The sequence below is a fragment of the Echinops telfairi genome, unplaced genomic scaffold (genome assembly GCF_000313985.2).
Source record: "Echinops telfairi isolate 266 unplaced genomic scaffold, ASM31398v2 ScPeMD7_7468;HRSCAF=8506_0, whole genome shotgun sequence".
NCBI lineage: Eukaryota > Metazoa > Chordata > Mammalia > Afrosoricida > Tenrecidae > Echinops > Echinops telfairi.
The window spans coordinates 48,405,168-48,425,137 of NW_022111369.1; the positions used below are offsets into that span (position 1 = coordinate 48,405,168).

General features: G+C 39.5%; 1 protein-coding gene across 1 annotated transcript in view; it reads right to left on the bottom strand.

Moving 5' to 3' along the window:
- The window catches only part of NPFFR2 (neuropeptide FF receptor 2), a 32,629-nt gene extending 17,011 nt beyond the window's left edge, over positions 1-15,618 (bottom strand). The window contains exons 1-2 of the mRNA XM_004703367.2: positions 15,291-15,618; positions 9,141-9,240 (exon numbers count right to left, since the gene is read on the bottom strand). Of these exons, the coding sequence (XP_004703424.1) occupies positions 9,141-9,240; positions 15,291-15,618 (428 nt within the window). The remainder of the gene's footprint in view (positions 1-9,140; positions 9,241-15,290) is intronic.
- Between the last annotated feature and the right edge of the window lie 4,352 nt (positions 15,619-19,970).

Genomic DNA, 19,970 nt, shown 5'->3' on the forward strand with positions numbered 1-19,970 from the left:
ATAATAATAAATTATAAATTATCAGGGGTTTGGGGGGAGGGGGGAACGGGGAGGGAGGGGGAGAAATGAGTTGACACCAGGCGCTCAAGTGGAAAGTGGGTGTCGTAAGAATGATGAAGTCAACATTTGTACTAAAGTGCTGGACACAGATGACGTATGTACAGATTGTGATGATATGTATGAGCCCCTAATAAAATGATTATTTTTTTTTAAAAGGCTGTGGCTAGCAGACTGGTTTAGAAAACACATCCCCTCAATGTGTTGCCTATAGGACACACATCTTAAGATAACAGACAAAAATAGGCTAAGAATCAAAGGCTGAAAAAAGATATACCGAGCAAATGGCAATACAAAAAAGAGAAGGGGTTGCAATCCTAATATCAGACAAAATTAATCTCAAGGTGCAAGCCAAAACAAGAGATAAGGAGGGACACTATAAAATGCTCAAGGTAATACTAGACCAAGAACCAGTGACCATAATAAATATGTACGTGCCCAACAAGAGACTCGTGTAATTAGCAAACCCTTCAAAAGATGAAAAAAATAATTGCAAGCTTAACAATTATAGGTAATTTAATACACCACTCTCTGAAAAAGACAGATCACAGGGAAAGAAGTTTAACAAGGAGGATACAGATTCAAACATTATGATTAGATGATATTAGATGACCAATATTTTCAGAGCTCTCCACCCAAATGCAAAAAATGCACATTATTTTCAAGCCCACATGGCACATACCCCATGATAGCCCATTTGTTGGGACACAAGTTGAATCTGTGTAAATTCAAGCACATAGAGATCATACAAACTTCTCTCTCTGACCACTATGCTATAAGTCTTGAAATCCACAAAAGGATGATTAAGAGAACAAGAGCAAACAATTGGAGGATGAATAACTATTGCAAATGGAGTGGGTACTTACCCAGATCAGAGATGAAATTAGAAAATTTCTAGAAACAAATGAGAATGAGAATATGATGTACCAAAACCTTTGGGACACAGCAAAGGGAGTGATCTATGAAGCTAGTATAACTTTGATACCTAAACCAGGCAAGGCCCCCAAAATCTAGAATTAGAGACCAATATCCCTAATGAACGTCGATGCAAAAATCCTTAACAAAATACTGGCCAATACAATACAAAAGTATATAAAACAAATAAGTCAGCATGACCACGTGGGATTCATACCAGGGATGCAGGGTTGGTTCAACATATGAAAGATAATTAATATTAATCGCCACATTGACATGTTAAGAACCACATGATAATAACAATACATGCAGAAAAAGCATTCAACAATATCCAACACCAATTCTTGTTTAAGACACTGAAGAAGATAGGAATGGAAGGAAAATTCCTCAATATAATCCAAAGTATATGAAAAACCAACAAGCAATGTGGTAGTCAATGGAGAAAAGATGAAAACAATTCCACTGAAACGGGGGAAACGGACAAAGATGCCCCTTGTCCCCACACTTATTTAATATCATACTGAAGGTTTTACCTAACAGCATAAGGCAAAGACAAGACATCACAGGTAGGAAGAGGCAAAACTGTCATTATTCACAGATGATATGATTTTATATATGGAAAATCCCAAAAGCTCTACAAGGGGAGTACTGGAAGCAATAAAGGAATATGGTAGAGTGGTAGGATACAAGATCAACAAATAGAAGTCTATTGGACTGCTGCTATACACATCAGACAAGACCACAGAAGAGGGGATCAAAAAGGTGGTACCCTTCACAATAGCCGAGTAGAAATTGAAAGATTTGTACAAGGAAAGCTATAGAACAGTATTACAAGAAACCAAGAGTGACTTCAATAAATGGAAGAATATTCCTAGCTTGTGAATTGGAAAACTCAATAAAGATGGCTGTTCTGCCCATGGCAATATATAAGTTTAATGCTATCTTGATACACATACCATCATCTTTCTTCAAAGAATTGGAAAAACTGATTACCAACTTCATATGGAGAGGGAAGAAGCCCAGAATTAGCAGAGAACTCCTCAAGAAGAAAGAGAGTGGGAGGGCTTGCTTTATCTGACTTTAGCACATATTATACTGCCACAGTGGTCAAAACCACATGGTATTGATATTATGACAGGTACTGAGACCGACAGAAAAGAACTGAAAGCCCAGATAAAATTATCAGCATAGAGACAACTCATCTTGATAAGGACCAAAATAAGGATCCTTTGATAAGGATCAAATGGGAAACAGATGCCCTCTTTAATAAGTGGTGCTGGAAAAAATGGATATCTTCCTATAGAAAAATGAAGCAAGACTCTTAACTCATTCCATGAACAAGAATAAATTCAAGGTGGATCACAGAGCTTGAGGTAAAACCCCAACCCTTTGTCCCATTAATGAGGGAATTGTGACAAACCTGAGAACATTGGCACAGGGAACACATAGGCTATCAGAAATAGGGAAGGATACAAATACAGAGGAGTAACAAATTGACAAGTGGGACATAATGAAGATAAATCACCTGTGTACGTTGAAAGAATTTACCAAGAGAGTAATAAGAGAGCCCATAACCTGGGAAAACATCTTTAGCAATGACACATCACTTAAAGGCCTTCTCATTAAAATCTACAGTACTCTGCTAGCTTCCATAAAGAAAAAAGCTAATTGCCCACTGAGGACGTGGGCAAAGGACCTGATCAGAAGTTTCACAATGGCAGAAATCCGAATGGCCAATAAACATATGAGAAAATGTTGCCAGATCATTAGCTATAAGAGAAATGCAAATTAAAACAGCTATGAGATCCCAACTAACACAAAGATGGCCCAAGTAAAAAAATCAGAATGTAACAAGTGTTGGAGGGGCTGTGGTGACATAGGAACTCTCGTCCACTGCTGGTGTGACCTGTGGTATGTACAGCTCCTATGGAAATCAATTTGGTGATATCTAAAACAGATGGCGACTGAGCCACCATATGAGCCAGCAATCCCCCTACTGGGCATATACCCAGGATAGGCAAGAAACAAACCACAGCCAGACATCTGTGCTCCAATGTTCATCACAGCACAGTTCACAATTGCAAGGAGTTGGAAACAACCCAAATTTCCATCAACGGATGAATGGATTAAAAATTGTGGTACATACATACAATGGAGTACAACACAATGCCAAAAAACAGTGATGAATGCACGAAGCACATTGCCACATCAGAAGAACTGGAAAAAATTATGCTAAGCGAAGTAAGCCAAGCAAAAAGGACAAGAACAGCATGAGTCCACTGATGTAAACTTAAAAATGCAAAAGGGTTACAGGGAAAAAGCTACTGTATACATATATTCCTGGGGTGAGGTCTAGGTAGTATGGCAAGGGGTACATAAGGCAGCCAACTAAAAAGGAAGGGGAAAAAAAGAAATGGGTAGTGGGGAACAAGGTACTAACCCAAACCAAGGGGGGTGGGTGTTGTTTATATCTCCACAGAGAAAGAGGGACCAGACTTCAACCCTGTGGGTCAAGATGTGAATGGAACATACATACTGACGTGAATTAGGGAACCAATAGAGAGGTCTGAGGGGCCAACCTCAATCCCAACTACAGCCTCCTCCTCCCCCCGGAAGAATTCACTTCACAGGATAGCACTGACACTACAGCTCAGGGAGAGGTACATGTCTGAACAGAGTACACAAGAACAAATGACTGGGGAGGGAGAGAGAGTGGAGCACATCCTTGCCCACCAAGTCCCAGGAAAGAGATTCCAACTCAAAGAAGCCAATGCACAGAGAGGACCATAGGGCCGGCCCGCAAATGAGGAATGAAGTCCCTCATTGACACATAGTTCTGTGGGGGACAACACTGGGGACACAATGCAGGAATTGTGCCTAATGTGACCCCACCACACGGAGATGAAACACTAAATGTGTGCCACAGAACAGAAAGGGAGCAGAGCAATGAAATCCCTGGGGAATACCAAAAATAGACTTCGGGGTCAGGGGATGGTAGTACATCAGACTGGACTGGAAAAGACTACTAAAGGGCAACAAACAGACCATGAGCTATTTATAGGCTTTTCTTTTTTCTCTTGGCATTGGTTTTTTGCTGTTGTTTTGTTTTCTTTTGTTGCTTTGTTTTGTTTTTGTGCATATTATTGTCTCTGCACGTACATCTAGATAAGATAGGCTGGAGAAACAATCCGGAGGAGAAAACAACTGGGCTGATGGTTCCAGGGAGACACAGGAGAGGGAGAGGTGGGAGAAAGGAAATGAGTGTTAACAAACCCAGGGACAATGGAACAAGTGATCTAAAATCAATGGTGAGAACGGTGAAGCAGGTCTGGGAGGGCTTGATCTAGGGTAATGTAACCGAGAGGAATTACTGAAACCCAAATGAAGGCTGAGCATGATAGTGGGTCAAGAAGAAAGTAAAAGGAAACAGAGGAAAAAACTACGAGGTAAAGGACATTTATAGTGGTCTAAATACAGGCATGTACATATGTGCTCAGAAGCAACAGAAGCCCATATGGAAGAAGTAAACCAGCCTGTGGGATCATCAGGTGTCGATGGGATCAGGTACCAGGTATGAAAGACCAAGAACAAAAAATCATATCATTGTGAATGAGGGGTAGTGCGGACTGGAAAATCAAAGCCCATCTGTAGGAAACTGGACATCCTCTTACAGAAGGGTCTCTGGGAGGAGACAAGCCAGTCAGGGTGTAGTACAGCAGCTATGAAATATACAACTTTCCTCTAGTTCTTTAATGCTTCCTCCCCCCTACTAATAAGACCCCAATTCTATCTTACAAATTTGCTAGACCAGAGCATGTACACAGGTACAGATAACAGCTGGAAACACAGAGAATCCAGGACAGATAACCCCTTCAGGACCAATATTGAGAATAGCCATACCAGGAGGGTGAGAGTAAGGTCGGGGGAGAATGGGGGAACTGTTCACAATGATCTACCTATAACCCCCTCCCAGGTAGATGGACAACAGAAAAGTCAGTGTAAGACATGAAAAACTATTAATAATTTATAAATTATCAAGGGTTTTAAGGGAGGGAGGGTAGAGAGGGAAGGGAAAAATGAGAAGCTGATACCAAGGGCTCAAGTAGAAAGAAAATGTTTTGAAAATGTTGATTGCAACAAATATACAGATGGGCTTGACACAATGGACGGATGGATGGATGGATGGATTGTGATATGAGCTGTACGAGCCCCGAATAAAATGATTAAAAAAAATTTTAAAAACCCAATTTAAACAATAATACTCTTCTGAATATTTTACATTTCATGAAAAGAGAAAAATGATCCTTATGCTCACTTACTGTTACTCACTTATTTAATATTTCAATCATACAGAAAATTAGGAACAAAATATAATTGCTGCTAAGTTGTTTAACAAGTGCTGCTAGTCATTTAACAATTTTTCATATAAAAAAAGGAGGACATTATGTCATTTAACAAATGTTGAAAGTTAATTATTGATCATGTCTTCATATTAAAATAGTAGGACATTGTACACACAATTGATCTCTCTTGGTAGATTTTTTAATCCCATTATCTTTCTCTCTGCCAGACATCTTGGCATTATGTGTCCCTCATGTCCATGCTTGTATGCTTTACACTACAAGTCTGTACCAAAATGTTTTAAATTTTACGTAGTGGCACCATACTGTTTGCACCAGTATGAACCTTCTTTCTAAATATTTTATGCATTTGAGATTTAAATATTGATATATGTGTGTGATGACCTAGTTATCGCTTTTTAACAACTTTACAGTACTAGACACCCAATAGATATGCTCAGTTTACTTAGACATTTCATTCTTTTTTACTTTGTTAGAATGCAGATCAGTAAACTCACTCAAAAATTCACAGTCATTGAGTCAATCCTGAATCATAGTGACCCTATCGAACAAAGTCAAACTGTCATTGTGGGTTTCCAAGACTGTAACCCTTTACAGGAGTAGAAAGCCTCATCTTTCTCCCTAGGAGCATCTGGCTGTTTCAAAGTGCAGACTTTACAGTTAGCAGCTCGATGCATAATCCATTGCACCCTGAAACAGTGAAAGTCCTTTCCTAGTATTTATTGCTCACCTCAGAAAGTTGCTTATTACGTATTTGAAAATCAAGCCACAGAGGTGTCTGATTTATTTGCATGTGTCATAATCCAGCCATATGCCCAGCATATCCTAAATCCTCAAACATGCGAATAAATGAATGTATGGATTTTAATCTTAAATTCAGGACATTTCAGTATTATATCATCACTTTTGTATTTTTACTATTGTTGTTGTTAGGTGCCATCCAGTTAATTCTGACTCAACAGAGACGCTATGTACAACAGGACAAAATACCACCCGGTCCTGCGCCATCCTCACATTTGTGCTTAGATTTGAGCCCACTGCTGCAACCACCGTGTCAGTTCACCTTGTTGAGGGTCTTCCTCTATTTCCCTGCCTCTCTGCTTTACCAAGTATGACATCCTTCTCCAGGGGCCGATTGCTTCTGGGCAAGACTGGACATGATAGCATGTCCAAAGTACATGAGCCAGGCCAATACTCTATGGAGTATTCTGGCTGTACTTATCCCTAGACAGATTTGTTTTTTCTCTTAGCTGTCCATGGTACTTTCAATATTCTTCTCCAGCACCATCATTCAAAAGCAAAAATCCTTCTTCTGCCTTCCTTATTCAATGCCCAACTGTCATATGCATATGAGGCAATAGGAAAATGCCATAGTTTTGGTCAGACACATATTAGTCTTCAAAGCAACATCTTTGAATTTCAGTACCCTGAAGAGGTCTCGTGCAGCTGATGTACCCAAGGCAATGCCTCAATTTGTTCTCCTGACTGCTGCTTCCATGAGCTCTGATTGTGGATCCACGTAAGAAACAATCTTTAAAAACTTCAATCTTTTCTCCATTTCATGATGTTACCTATTGGTCCAGTTGTGAGAATTTTTCTTTTCTTTACATCAAGTTAATTAATCCATGCTGAAGGCTACAATTTTTTATTTTCATCAGCAAATGTGCTTCAAGTCCTCTTCATTTTCAGCAAGCAAGGCTGCATCATCTATATATCACAGTTGTTAATACCCCTTCCTCCAATCCTGATGCCACATACTTCTTCATATAACTCAGTTTTCCTGGTTTGGTGCTCAGCATACATATTGAATACTTGTGATGGGATGATACAATCCTGAAGCACACTTTTCTTCATTTTAAATAATGCAGCATTCCCTTGCTCTGTTAGCCCAACTGCTTCTGGATCCACGTGCAGGGTCTACAGGAACAAAATGAAGCGCTCTCAAATTCTCATTCTTCGAAAGGCTCCCCCGAGTTGGTTCTGGCCCACACCATTGAATACCTTAGGATATTCAGGAAAACACAAATAAACATCTTTCAGGTATTCTCTCTTTTCAGCTAAGAGGCATCTGACATCACCAATGATATCCTGTGTTCCATTTCCTCTTCAGAGTCTGGCCTGATCCTCTCTCAGCTTCCTGTCAATGCACTTTTGCAACCATTATTGGATGATCTTCAACAAAATATTACTTGCAGGTGATATCAATGGTACTGTTTTGTAAGTTGAGCATTCACTAGATCATCTTTCTTTGGAATGGGCACAGATCTCTTCCAGTGTGTTGACCAAGTAGCTGTCTTCTGAATTTCTTGGCATAGACAAGTACTTCAAGTGTTTTATCAGTCTGCTGAAACACTTGAAGTGCTGTGTTAGACTGAGTTGACTAGAGAAACAAATCCACAGACACTTATATATGTGTAAGAGAGAGCTTTATATCAATAAATAATGATATATCAAGCAAATACCCTAACCCAGTCCAGATCAAGTCCTTAAGTCCAATACTAACGAATCCATAAATCCCTCTTCAGACTCATACTGCCACTCACAATGATGCAAAATTCAAGGTCACAGTGGGTGCAAAGTCCTATAGATTCAATGGCAGTGGAGACATCTCCAGGGCTCTGGCTGCCATTAGCCTGGCTCGAAGTGGCTCTTCAACAGGAAGGTGAAGCAAAGAGAGAGAGAGGCACACCTCCAGAGAGCCATTTATATCGGTGGCACCTCCAAATGAGGTCATCAAGCTGCCATCTGATTGACAGGCTAGACCCCACCTCTACACTTCAAGTTGACTTGAAATTATGTAACCACCACAGTTGCTATTCCACCAACACCCGAAGCCTTGTTCTTGCCTTCAGAGGGGCTTCAACGTCTTCCTTTAGCTACATTAGTTCTCGCCCACACGCAATCTTGAAACGGTTGAATGTTGACTCGTTCTTTTTAGGATAGTGACTGTGTATTCTTTCCACCTTTTAAAAATGCTTCCTGCATTATTTAATATTTTGATCTAAGAATGCTTCAGTATTGAAACTTAAGGATTGCATTTTTTCCTCTGTTCTTTCAATGTAAGATATGCTGAGCATGTTCTTCCCTTTTGATTTTCTAACTCCAAGTCTTTGCATATTTTATTTTAATATTTGACTTTGTTCCCTTGAGCTGCCTTTTGAAATTTTCTGTTCAATACTTTGATTTCATCCTTTCTTCCATTTGCCTTAGATGTTCTATGATTGAGACCATTTCAGAGTCTCTTCTGCCATGCACTTTGATCTTTTCTCTTTTCTTGTATTTTGATGACCTTCACCGTCTTTCATGTCTGATGTTCTTGACGTCTCCCCACAGCTCATCAGGCCGTCAGTCCATAGCGTTCATTGTGTCAAATCTGTTCTTGAAATTCAGGTGGAATATCCTCAAGGTCATAGTTCTGCTCTCGTGAACTTCTTTGAACTTTCTTCAACTTCAACTTGAACTCATGTAAGAGCATTTGAAAAAGGAATAGGCTGTTCACTTCAGAAGAAATTGTCTTTGAAAACTTTATGGATAGCATTGAAACAGTATCATATTTTCATCATAGAAAATTCTAAATTCTAGTGTCTAAAACTGTGCTATATACAGGTATTTATAATGAAATATAAAAATTCCATAGCTTTGTATTACTAGTAATTAAATTTGGAAAGCTCATACCTTGTTTTTAATGGGATAGTAAAAATGGATTCATTGTGAGCAGATATATATGACTGTAGATTTTTCTCTGATTAGATATATTAGTCTCAGACATGTCCATTTCTCCCGATTCAGAGTTTGGCACTGACTTACCTATCTACAGCTATTGCAACTAATGTGAAGACCGAGGCAGCCACTGATATTCCCTGGACCAAGCCACTCATCTTGCACATCGTATTTCCAAATGGCCATCCTGAAAGGGAAATGGAACAATCATTCTGTGAAAATATCATATTTTCTATTTCAACAAAGATATGAACAGAAAAGTGTGACATAAAGATTAGCCTACTTTTTCTAAATTACAATCAGGGAGCAATCATTATATTTTCCACAAATTTCAGTTATATCACAAAATTTTGTTTTTCAGTAAACTGATAGTATATGACTAAGAGAATGTCAATACTTATAAAATAGATGCTCAGCACTGTAAGAAGTAGTTCCTGTCTTTTAGCATAGCTAAGAGCCAACAGGTTTTGAAGTATATTCTATTCTTCTTAAAATATAGGAAAGGCAGCAGCCACACAGATATTACATATTTTGCCATGTGGTAAGTTTGTAGCAGGCTAATGATTTGAAACCAGAAAATGTGGCATCAGAGTCATACCATTAACATTATACAAAAATGATATTTCAGGGAGTGCAACAGTTGTACATTATTTTAATTTGAGGATGCATCCATAAATTATAAGCAATCAGAAATTACACAGAGAATAAGCTCAATGCTTACTTATATGTAATGTAAAAATTTACCTCAGAAGTATTCCTAGGATAAATATCACATTGCATGAACATAACTTATCATGTAAATCATTTCCTAACTAAACATTAATTACTAAAAAAACCTATAAAAGAGTCAATGACATTATTGTAGCAGTACATTCTAAATACCCTTGGACTAGTATAGTGAAGTAACCTAATTTCTACAATAACAAATATCCCTTTTCCTCAAAAGTAAATGCTAAATGTTTCTCACAATTTAAAATTTTATCTTTTAGAAAATATCCTGTTAAGTAATTCTCTAAATGAAAATATTCTTATTTAATTCAAAATATTCTAAACTTATGAATGTATCCAAGAGCATCTAAAGTAAAATTACAATATCTATCTAGAACAAGTGAACACAGATGCTTTAGGGATGCTACTGAATGTGAATAAAATGAGACAGAGTCCCTGTCTTTACATTACTAAAAATTGTTTGGCGGCTATTGTATCTTTGTTTTGTTTTGCAACAGACATGCAAAGAATAGTTTGTGTAACCATTTGGTTGATCACATGCATATAAATTATCTTGTCTGTCTCCAAAATTTGATAAAATCATAGTGCAGGGATAAAAGAGCATATATCCACATGGGTAAAGAAAACAGGATGGTTCAAACCAAGAGCCAACTCACTCCCATCAAGTCGATGCTGACCCCTAGCGACCCTGGGAGACACAGATAGACCCCTAGCGACCCTGGGAGACACAGATAGACCCCTAGCGACCCTGGGAGACACAGATAGACCCATAGCGACCCTGTGAGACACAGATAGAACTGCCTCTGTGAGTTTTTGAGCCTGTAACTCTTTAGTAGATGAATAAATAAGTGTGTTAATAGAGTTAGCCAGCTTATGAGGAAGACAAGAGTAAGGCAGTCACTACATAAGAGAATGGGAAGTTGGGAAAAGAAGATGGTTGGTAGGAATTCTCTATAAATGCCATTAGACAGCCGTAGTTTCTCCTTCTATGTTGTCATAAGAAGAGAGATTGAGCCTCTGAGGAGGTATAAGCAGGAGGAATCTGGACTCTGAGCCCAAAGGTGCAGTGGGTGACACAGTGATGCGGAGGGATCAAATAAAGATACACGCATGCACATGTGTGTATTTAAAGTATGGAATGTAACAAAATTTGTACAATAAAATTTATAAAATATACTTTAAATAAAAGAAAGATAAATATAATGATATGAATATAACCATATGTACAAAATATATAAGATATAAAATATATTAAATAAGGTATATATAAATATGTATAAAATATACACACACTGCATGGAAAATAACAAAACTCCTACAATAATAGCAATTTGAATTTTCCACAAATAGATGACAAATATTTCTCATATTCTTCCATTTGTTTTAATAAAAAAATCGTTTAATTTAGTTTTTGTTCCAAATAAAATAATATATAACAAAATATTTCAAATACACATAAATGATCTAAGTACATCTGAAATACAACCCAAGACAAACTCAGATCCAGATTGTGGCAGCTACTCTTGCATCATTTGACCATAGATGAAAGGTTATTTTCTGGGGGAAACGGATTTGTTTAAGAACTTTGATCTACACATTTAGGGGGGGGGGTGGTTTCCCAGGAATGGGCCTGACTGACAAAGCTGAGAGTGGCCTTTACCTCACTCGTGCACACAGGCCTTCCAAACCATCAACAAGTGCCTTATTCTGAAACAGAGGCAGTCAGGTAGCAGTCCACTTAGAGAAACAGCAAAGGTAAAAAAAGAAAGAGAATAAGACCAGTAAGACAAAACAATGTTGAGAGAAAAACTATGTGAGCTGAATAAATAAGAAAGGAAAAGCAACAAATATAATCAGTGATAACTTCAGGAATATAGTAAATTTTATCTATGATGCATGAACATGACAGTAAAAGGGCTTTGTAGAAGACAAAGTAGCTTTCAGGATTTAAAATCATAGACATAAAGAGCTCAACATGAAAATTGGAAGAAACAGTACTCGGATTCTCTTTGAAAGTACAAGAGGCAAAGAATAAAGGAAAGAAGATGAGAAAATGGGCCACATGGAAACTTCAATATCTAAGGAGTTAGAGTTGAAGAAAATAAAACTATTTTTTAAAATTTCCAGGATTGAAAAAAAAAATTTTATTTAACAGGCTCATTTTGTGTCTCGTATAATAATTGAAAGCAAAAAGAGAAAACCTTACTATGAGACACATTTCCAGGTAATTTAAAACTCTGGTACAAAGAGAGACCCTAAAATTTTCACTAAAAAACCAAATGCAAACCATTAGTGAAAGAAGCAAGAATAAAATGACATCAGGTTTTCAGAAGTAGCCAGAGAACAATCCATTTCATATTGGGGGGAAGATATTTCCAACTTAGAATTTCATATTTAAAGAAATTTCCATCAAGCCAATTCTGAATTAAGGTGAGCCCATGTGTGTTAGAGTAGGGTTGCATTCCATAGCGTTTTCAGGGCTGATTTTTCAGAAGTAGGTCACCAGATCGTCCTGTGTATCTCTGAGTGGACTTGAACCACTATCGACTAGTGACTGATCACATTAACTACAATCAAATGGGAAAATAGGATAAATAGTTAAAGAAAGATAAGATCAGAAGCATTCCTGTTTTAGTTCACTGTTTATCAAGGGGTTAATAAAAGGATACGTGAAGAAAGAGGAAGACATGGCATCTAAAGGCAAGAGATTGATCCCAAAGAAGCGAAGGGAAATGCTGGCATTTCTGTGAAAAGGACATTCCAGAACCCTAGTTGAGCTTCAGGCCTGGAGGCCATTGTGTCCAGATAAGAACGGGAGAACAGGAAATGTGGACGCGCAGCTCCAAGGAAAAGATGCAATTGGCATGTTACCTGTTATGTTTGAAGATGTTGACAAGATATTAACATTCCTAGAAGAGAATATGGGGATACATTAGTCATAAATACACACCCAACCTAAACAAATCAAAATATGTGGCCCTTATTGAACCTAAGGTGAGGGGAAATTATTACAGAGAAATTGAAATCAAAGTATTCTGCACGATTAACAAAGGGTAAGATACATATGGTCACATAGTGTATATTCTGAATATTGATTTAACAAAGAGCTATGATATAATTCGGTTAAGAGGAGAGGAGGTAAAATTAAGGGGGGGCATATCAATTTGTGTGTAATGTCCTGGGAGAGGAGTGTAAGAATTAAATTTACATAATTTTAAGACAAAACATAACATTAAAAACGTGATTGATTTAGCAATATGGAAGTAACTCCCCTCTCAAATAATAAATAAATAAAATGGTACAAAGAACTGAAAGTGGCCACCACTTGGGAATGGAAATCAAAGAGAGGAAGAGGTAATGTATAAGAAAAATTAAAAATAATCATAATTTAATTAAGACTATTTACTGGAGCAAAGCGTGAGGATGTTTTTACTTGGCAAACTAAGTTTCTTGAGAGCAATCGTGTGAGTTATATCCATTTTTTCAACATTTTTTGTAACTAAGACACTATCTTGAGAATGGACATTCTTGACAGATTTGGGTTTTAAATGATAGCATCACACAACCAAAGATTTAAACAGATTCTATTCAACACATAGTGAAAGGACAGGCCCCTGAACTCTGGGCCCCATTCCAGAAGAGGGAAGGAAAACAGGTAACCTCCAAAGAGAAGCTTCTTTTCTTTTTCTTCAATAAGCTAATTTTGAATTCTATGAAAATAGCACATGATATAGCTCATTTTGATTCTCTGGCTATATCATCAATATACTAATATTCATCTTTCTTTAGATGGAATTGGGGTGCTTCAGCCTTGGGTCCATTAATTAACCAGAAGACACTGTAACCGAATTGCCGCAGCACAGAATGCCACACCGGGTAGTAAGGAAGAGTTCCTGGGGGTCAGACACCATTGAATTTGACGATGAGCAGAACGCTTGGCCGTTCTCCGTCATCCAGAGGAGCCTCAGAAAACAAGACTGGTCATCTGCTTTCAAAAGTCTCAGCTCTTGAAAAACTCTTCTGTTCTGCACACATAGGTTCCCTATGAGACAAAACCGACTCTACAGGAGCAAGAGATAATAATGGCTCAGGAATATTCAAAATCGCTTAATAAATTTCAATGTTAAATTACTTATTTTATATATACATGTGAATTACTACTGACAAACAACAGTTTCTGTGAAGAAATTATTGAAATTGCTCCTCTATTTTTCTCAAAACCCACTGGGAAAGTTTCCTAGTTCCCACGGCAAAGCAAACCCACTGTGGTCTAGTTGATTCTGACTCATAGTGATGGTTTTCAAGGCTGTAAGTCTACAGAAACAAACTGCTTTATCTTTAGCCAATGGAGTGGCTGGTGACTTCCAATCACAGACTTTTCTGTTAGCAAGCCAACGCCTAACCACTGTGCAACCAAGGCTCATTTAGCTGGTCACAGGAGGTCTTAAATTAGTATTTATGTTAGAGTGAAGACAGGCATCAGTTGAGATCTGATTTACCAGTTCTTTGGAGCCTTGGTAGCACTGTCAGGTATTATGATGCTAATTACAAGGTCTGCAGGTCAAATCCACTAGCTGCTCTGAGGGAGAAAGATGAGGTTTTCTGTTCATGTAAAAATGTTCAGTCTTGGAAACCCACAGGGACAGTTCTATTATTTTTTATGAGTCAAAATACACCCAATGGCAGTGATTTTAAAAAATTGGGGGGGGGGAGCTTTATAATCTACAATATGCTGACTGTTATTTCTACTATCCTATAGCTACCGTGTTTTCCTGAAAGTAAGACATCCCCTGAAAATAAGGCCTACTTACAGTCTTGTCTCTTGCTGAAATATAAGGCATCCCCCCGTAAACAAGACCTCCCGGAACATAAGGCCCCCCCGAAGCTACTGTAACTCTGGACTCTGGACCTTAGTGGCGGGCGCTGCTGCGCAGCTCACTGTTGGCCGCAGCGCAGCCGGAGCAGACAGGAAGTGCGAGTAAATGTACCATAGATTGTTGTACATGGAAATAATGGCAGTAACAAGAAATTCTTGATACTGTAGGAGCCACAGTTTGTCTGGTTATGCTGGTTTGTGATGACAACTACTACCGCACTGTATACAGGTAATAAATTTCCTTTTTTTGTTCAACAATAAATGTGCACTGTATTCTTCTTCATGAAAAATAAGACATCCCCTGAAAATAAGACCTAGCACATCTTTAGGAGCAAAAATTAATATAAGACACTGTCTTATTTTTGGGGAGACAGGGTAGCTTGAACTAAACTGAGAAAATTAAAAACTCGGATAAGAAGTACTTGGTCTCATTCTTTGATGACTCTGAGTGAACACTCTACTTGCATTTTTTCCTATTATCTATCCACCCCCATTGTAAAGTCCACCTGGGGGACTAGCATCTGGAAGAATGTTGGGAACACCATAAACGTTGAACACTCCTTCAATACTTGCAGGAAAATGGGACTACCACTGTATCATGTTACCTTTGCATTGCATACAAGTCAACATACCTGCTATAATATTGTCCAGCAATGTTATGGGCATACAGAATATTCCAACTAGTAAATCACTAATTGCCAGGTTCAAGATGAAGAGATTAGTGACTGTGTGCATATGTTTGTTCCTCGTTACAATAAAGCAGACCACTGTATTTCCCACCATACACAGGAAGAAGATCAGAAAGTAGGAGATAATGAAGATTGCCGCAACTTGAGGCTGGTGAAGATAGTAATTCACGTAGGTGATATTAATATCCGAGTCCAGATCATGGTTTGTGTTAGTGACATGCCAGATATGAGTCCAGTTTTCTGAAGAGTTGGAGTCCCACTTCTCATTCATGATGGACCTTAACAAAGAGTGGCAGAAAAATAATGTAATTAGAAATCTTTAGGAAACAAGTTCTGTGCCTGAGTTTAAATGGCATTTTTTTAAATGGCAGCTAATTTTGATGGACATTTTATAATTCATGGGATTTGCATGGAACTGAGTTACATGTAAGGAATTCATATAACTAGAATTTCATCCAAGAACATTTGAAACTTAAAAATTTATGTTATAAGTAATTATTATTACTATATTTTATTTCTTGTGTAGATCCTGTATTTAACTTCTTTGGACATATTCTCTTTTTTTGAAATTTCCTTCACTACTTGTAGTAGGTTGTTTTGTTTAGAGAAACAAAACCAGTGACATTTATAAGTATAAGAAAGAACTTTATATCAATAACTAATTTTATACCAAGAAGGAATCTAAACCAAGTCCAACTTAAATCCATGGGTCTGATGGTAGCTGTAGCCCTCTCCCGACTCACATAGCATCAGGTCAATGGCACAGAAAAGAAGCAGGAAGCAGAGAGATCACGGGTCAGTGGGTGCAGAGTCACATGGATACGAAGTCTGTGGTGTTACATGTTGCAAGAGATAAAAGACCACTATACTGCTGCGAATCCAAATAAGGAGTCTTTATTAAGTCAGCGACCACAGGAGGACTAGTGTCACTTAAAACCCCAGGGTCCTGAATAGTACTTAGGCAGGGTGTATATATAGGCAAAAAGCGTATCCCGTTTTTCAAACTACAAGACCCAGGACTCCAGCTGCATCCTGTTTTCCAAGCTTTGGAGTACAGACATTCTACTCTATTTAACCAAGCTGATTCCAGAAGCTAAAAGAAGCATGAATCTACATAACATCCCGAAGCAGAGTGGGGGTACATACATAATATCAGAGAATAAAATTTAGAATAACATCCTGGAATAGTGTGGGGGTGGAGAGTTATCTGAAGGCTACACACTTAGATTTGGAAAAGTACCAGGATAGATTGATTTAGCAAACTACCAATAGGGCAGTGAGCTATAGGGGACACGGCCTTCAGGCAAGATGGCATTACCTACACTTCTCTGGGGGGTAGGTCAGAATATTGGGGCAAGTGGGAACATTCCCCACTGGTCATATGGAGAATCAAATAATTTATTCTGTCAAAAGGGAGTGTCTAGATGTCCTGAAGGATTTTCTAGAGGGGTATACTAAGTATGGAGAACCATAGCTTAACAGAATCCATGCAGGTGCGGAGGAGAGAGTTAAGGTTGCATAGCCTGACCATGTGGGTGAGTAAAACAAGGACTAAGGGTCCAGCTGAGCTGGTTAACAGGGTTGTGACCCAGGCGGACCTTTCAAACAATCTTTGCTATCACCCATCACTGGATTTGAGAGTTGGTTTTTTAAATGTTTTTCTACATTCTTTCTAACTAGGGACAAACTCTCCTTTACAATGCCATTTTTTGGGCATAAAAACAGACTCTTCTCCTAAAGCTGCACACAGCCCTTGCTTTAAGAACAAGAGGTCCAACCCTCTGCAGTTTGGGAAAAGCCACTTCAGCTAGTGATTCCACTTGGTCCGAGAGCTGGTCTATGGAGTGCTTTAAGTGACTTATGTCCACATTTATACTTTGGGAGAACTCCCTAAACTTAAGATCATTTAAAAAAAATACTTTTATTGGGGGCTCTTACATCTCTTATCACAATCCACACATTCCTTCAATGTGTCAAGCATATTTACACATATGCTGCCATCATCATTTTCAAAGCATTGTCTTACCATTTGAGTGCCTGATATCAGCTCCCCATTTCTTGCCCCTCCCTCCTCTGCCCGCCCTCCCTCACAAACCCTTCATAAGTTATAGACTATTTTTCCATATCTTACATCCTCCTCCATCCCCCCTCACCCACTTTTCCATTATTCATCCCCCTGGGAAGGGATTCTAGGTTGATCCTTTGGATCGTTTCCCCCTTTCTGCCCCCCCCCCCCAATCCTCCTGGTATACTCTCCTTGTTGACCCTGAGGGGTTTATCTATCCTGGATTCCCTGTGTTCCCGGCTCTTAACTGTAGCAGTTGCATGCTCTGGTCTAATCCTATCTGTAAGGTAGAATTGAGGTCATGATAGTGGGGAGAAGGAGCACTAAAAAGGTAGAGGAAAGTTGTGTGTTTCACTGGTGCTATACTGACCCTGACTGGCTCATCTCTTCCCTGTGACCCCTCTGTGAGGGGATGTCCAATTGTCTACGGATGGACATTGGGTCTCCACTCCATGCCCCCACCCCACCATTCACCTTGGGTATGGTTTTATTCTGGGTCTTGGATGCCTGATACCTGATCCCATCGATACCTCATGATCACACAGGCTAGTGTGCTTCTTCCATGTGGACTTTGTTGCTTCTGAGCTAGATGGCTGCTTGTTTATCTTTAAGCCTTTAAGGCCCCAGATGCTATATCTTTTGATATCTGGGCACCATCAGCTTAAGATCATTAATGAGGGCTGCAATACCTTTGGCAGTTAAGCCGGCTATTCCTAATCCTACCAGAAGGGGAATTATTATGAGTGACTCTTCCAACATGTTAGGGAAGAGTCTGGAGTGGGCATTAGACTGAGAGGCCTTGCTGACCATCATATACTGAGACTCGGGGAAGAGTACAAACTATGGTGCATAGAGTAGAAATAGAAGCCTTGAATTGGTAGGAAGAAAAATATCTGGTTTGTCTGAAAGTGCAGGCAAACCAGGAGGTGCCTGGAATGTGATAAAAGATAATTGTTTTGTTATAGGCTATAATTGTAGTACTACCACAGTAAGCTGAATAAGGGAACTGAGTAGACGTGTACATGGGGTAACATCCCGAATCCTGCAAATCTCCCAGTGTAAGATGAAGGAAGTTAAAAGAACAAGCCATAGTTATGGTGCTGGACGACGAAGGGAAGGCCAGTCCAATGTAAAAGTGTGTGTGTGGGGGGGGGGGGATTGAAGATTAAGGTAAAGCCAACAACTGGTGCTGAATTTGGGGTTAGATTGGTTGAGAATGTGATGAGTTGAGGCCCAGGGAAGAGCTTGGCCCTGGTGGGGATGCAATGGGCTGCGAGGTTGGGACAATTACACAGGATGGCATCTGGGACAGATTGTGGGGAAAGGTTGTGGTGGTATTGGGGCTTCAGAGGACCTATGGGGACCCGTGGGTAGGTGGACCGTATTCTTTAGATGGTAAAGAACACCCCTGGGTCTGGTTCAACAAGGAATAATCTCATACCCCAGCGTCCCATTGACGGTCAGGGCACTTAATAGTATGCTGATAGGATTACAAGATCCCTGCAATCTCATGGAGAAGGAAGCCTAAAGAGGGTTATCAAATGGTCATTTTGCTGAAGGCAACCAGTAATGGTGGAGACAGTTTCACAGCCTCACTTTGGACACAAGTACCAGGTTTGGGACAGGCAAGTATGGTAAACCTGTCTGGTAGATCCCAGACACATGTAAAGACTCTTTTCCCAGAGTTTTTTTTCCCCACCTAAACGTCCACATTCCCACCCCGAGGTAAAGCCTGCAGGGTACAGTGCACTGGGAGGGTACTGAGTCTGAGGCATATAGACACCAAAAGGCTTTGGGGGCTTAAATGTTTCCAGAGGTCAAACTGTAAGGAGATGGGGGTGGTCTGAATATATTCTTTAGTTACATTAAGTATTATGCTTTGGTCAGGGAGTTGTCAGCTTTGTTGACCACCAAAGAACCATATGAACCTTCATTGAGGACCCACTGGTAGTGGGGAGGGCGCAGTGCGGGGTGTGTAGCATGGATTTTTACACATGTTAAGCAAAATTAAGAGCATGGCCGGTGTGGCAGTCTCAGCATTAGAGGATCTTCTGAGGAGGAAGAGATCCTCCACTGGGTGTCTGGTGGGGGCTTTGAGTTGAGAGTGGTGTATCCAGGCAGATAGTCCATTGACCTTGACTGCCAGCAGAGTGATGAGGATGACAGTGTATGGCCCTTTCCAGCGAGGAAAAAGTCCTGGTGCTGAGAAATGCGTTAGTAACACTGCATCTCCGGGTTGGAATGCATGAGATGCGAGACGGGTGACATCTAATGGAGACTGGAGACCAGTGTACCGGAGAGACTTGGAAAGCTGCTGTTGGGTTGCCTGCAGGGCCTGTAATGACTTAAGTAAATTAGGGTTAAGAATTTCAGCTCAGTAATCATCTTGTAGTTTTGGGAACAATGGGGGTGGCTTTCTGAACATAAATTCATAAGGAGAAAATCCCTTTGTATGAGGCTTGAGGGTAATCAAGCAGCCATCAAGCTCAGAGGCAGTGGGGCCCACGTGGAGGAAGCACACCAGCCTATGCAACCACGAGGTGTCGAAGGGATCAGGT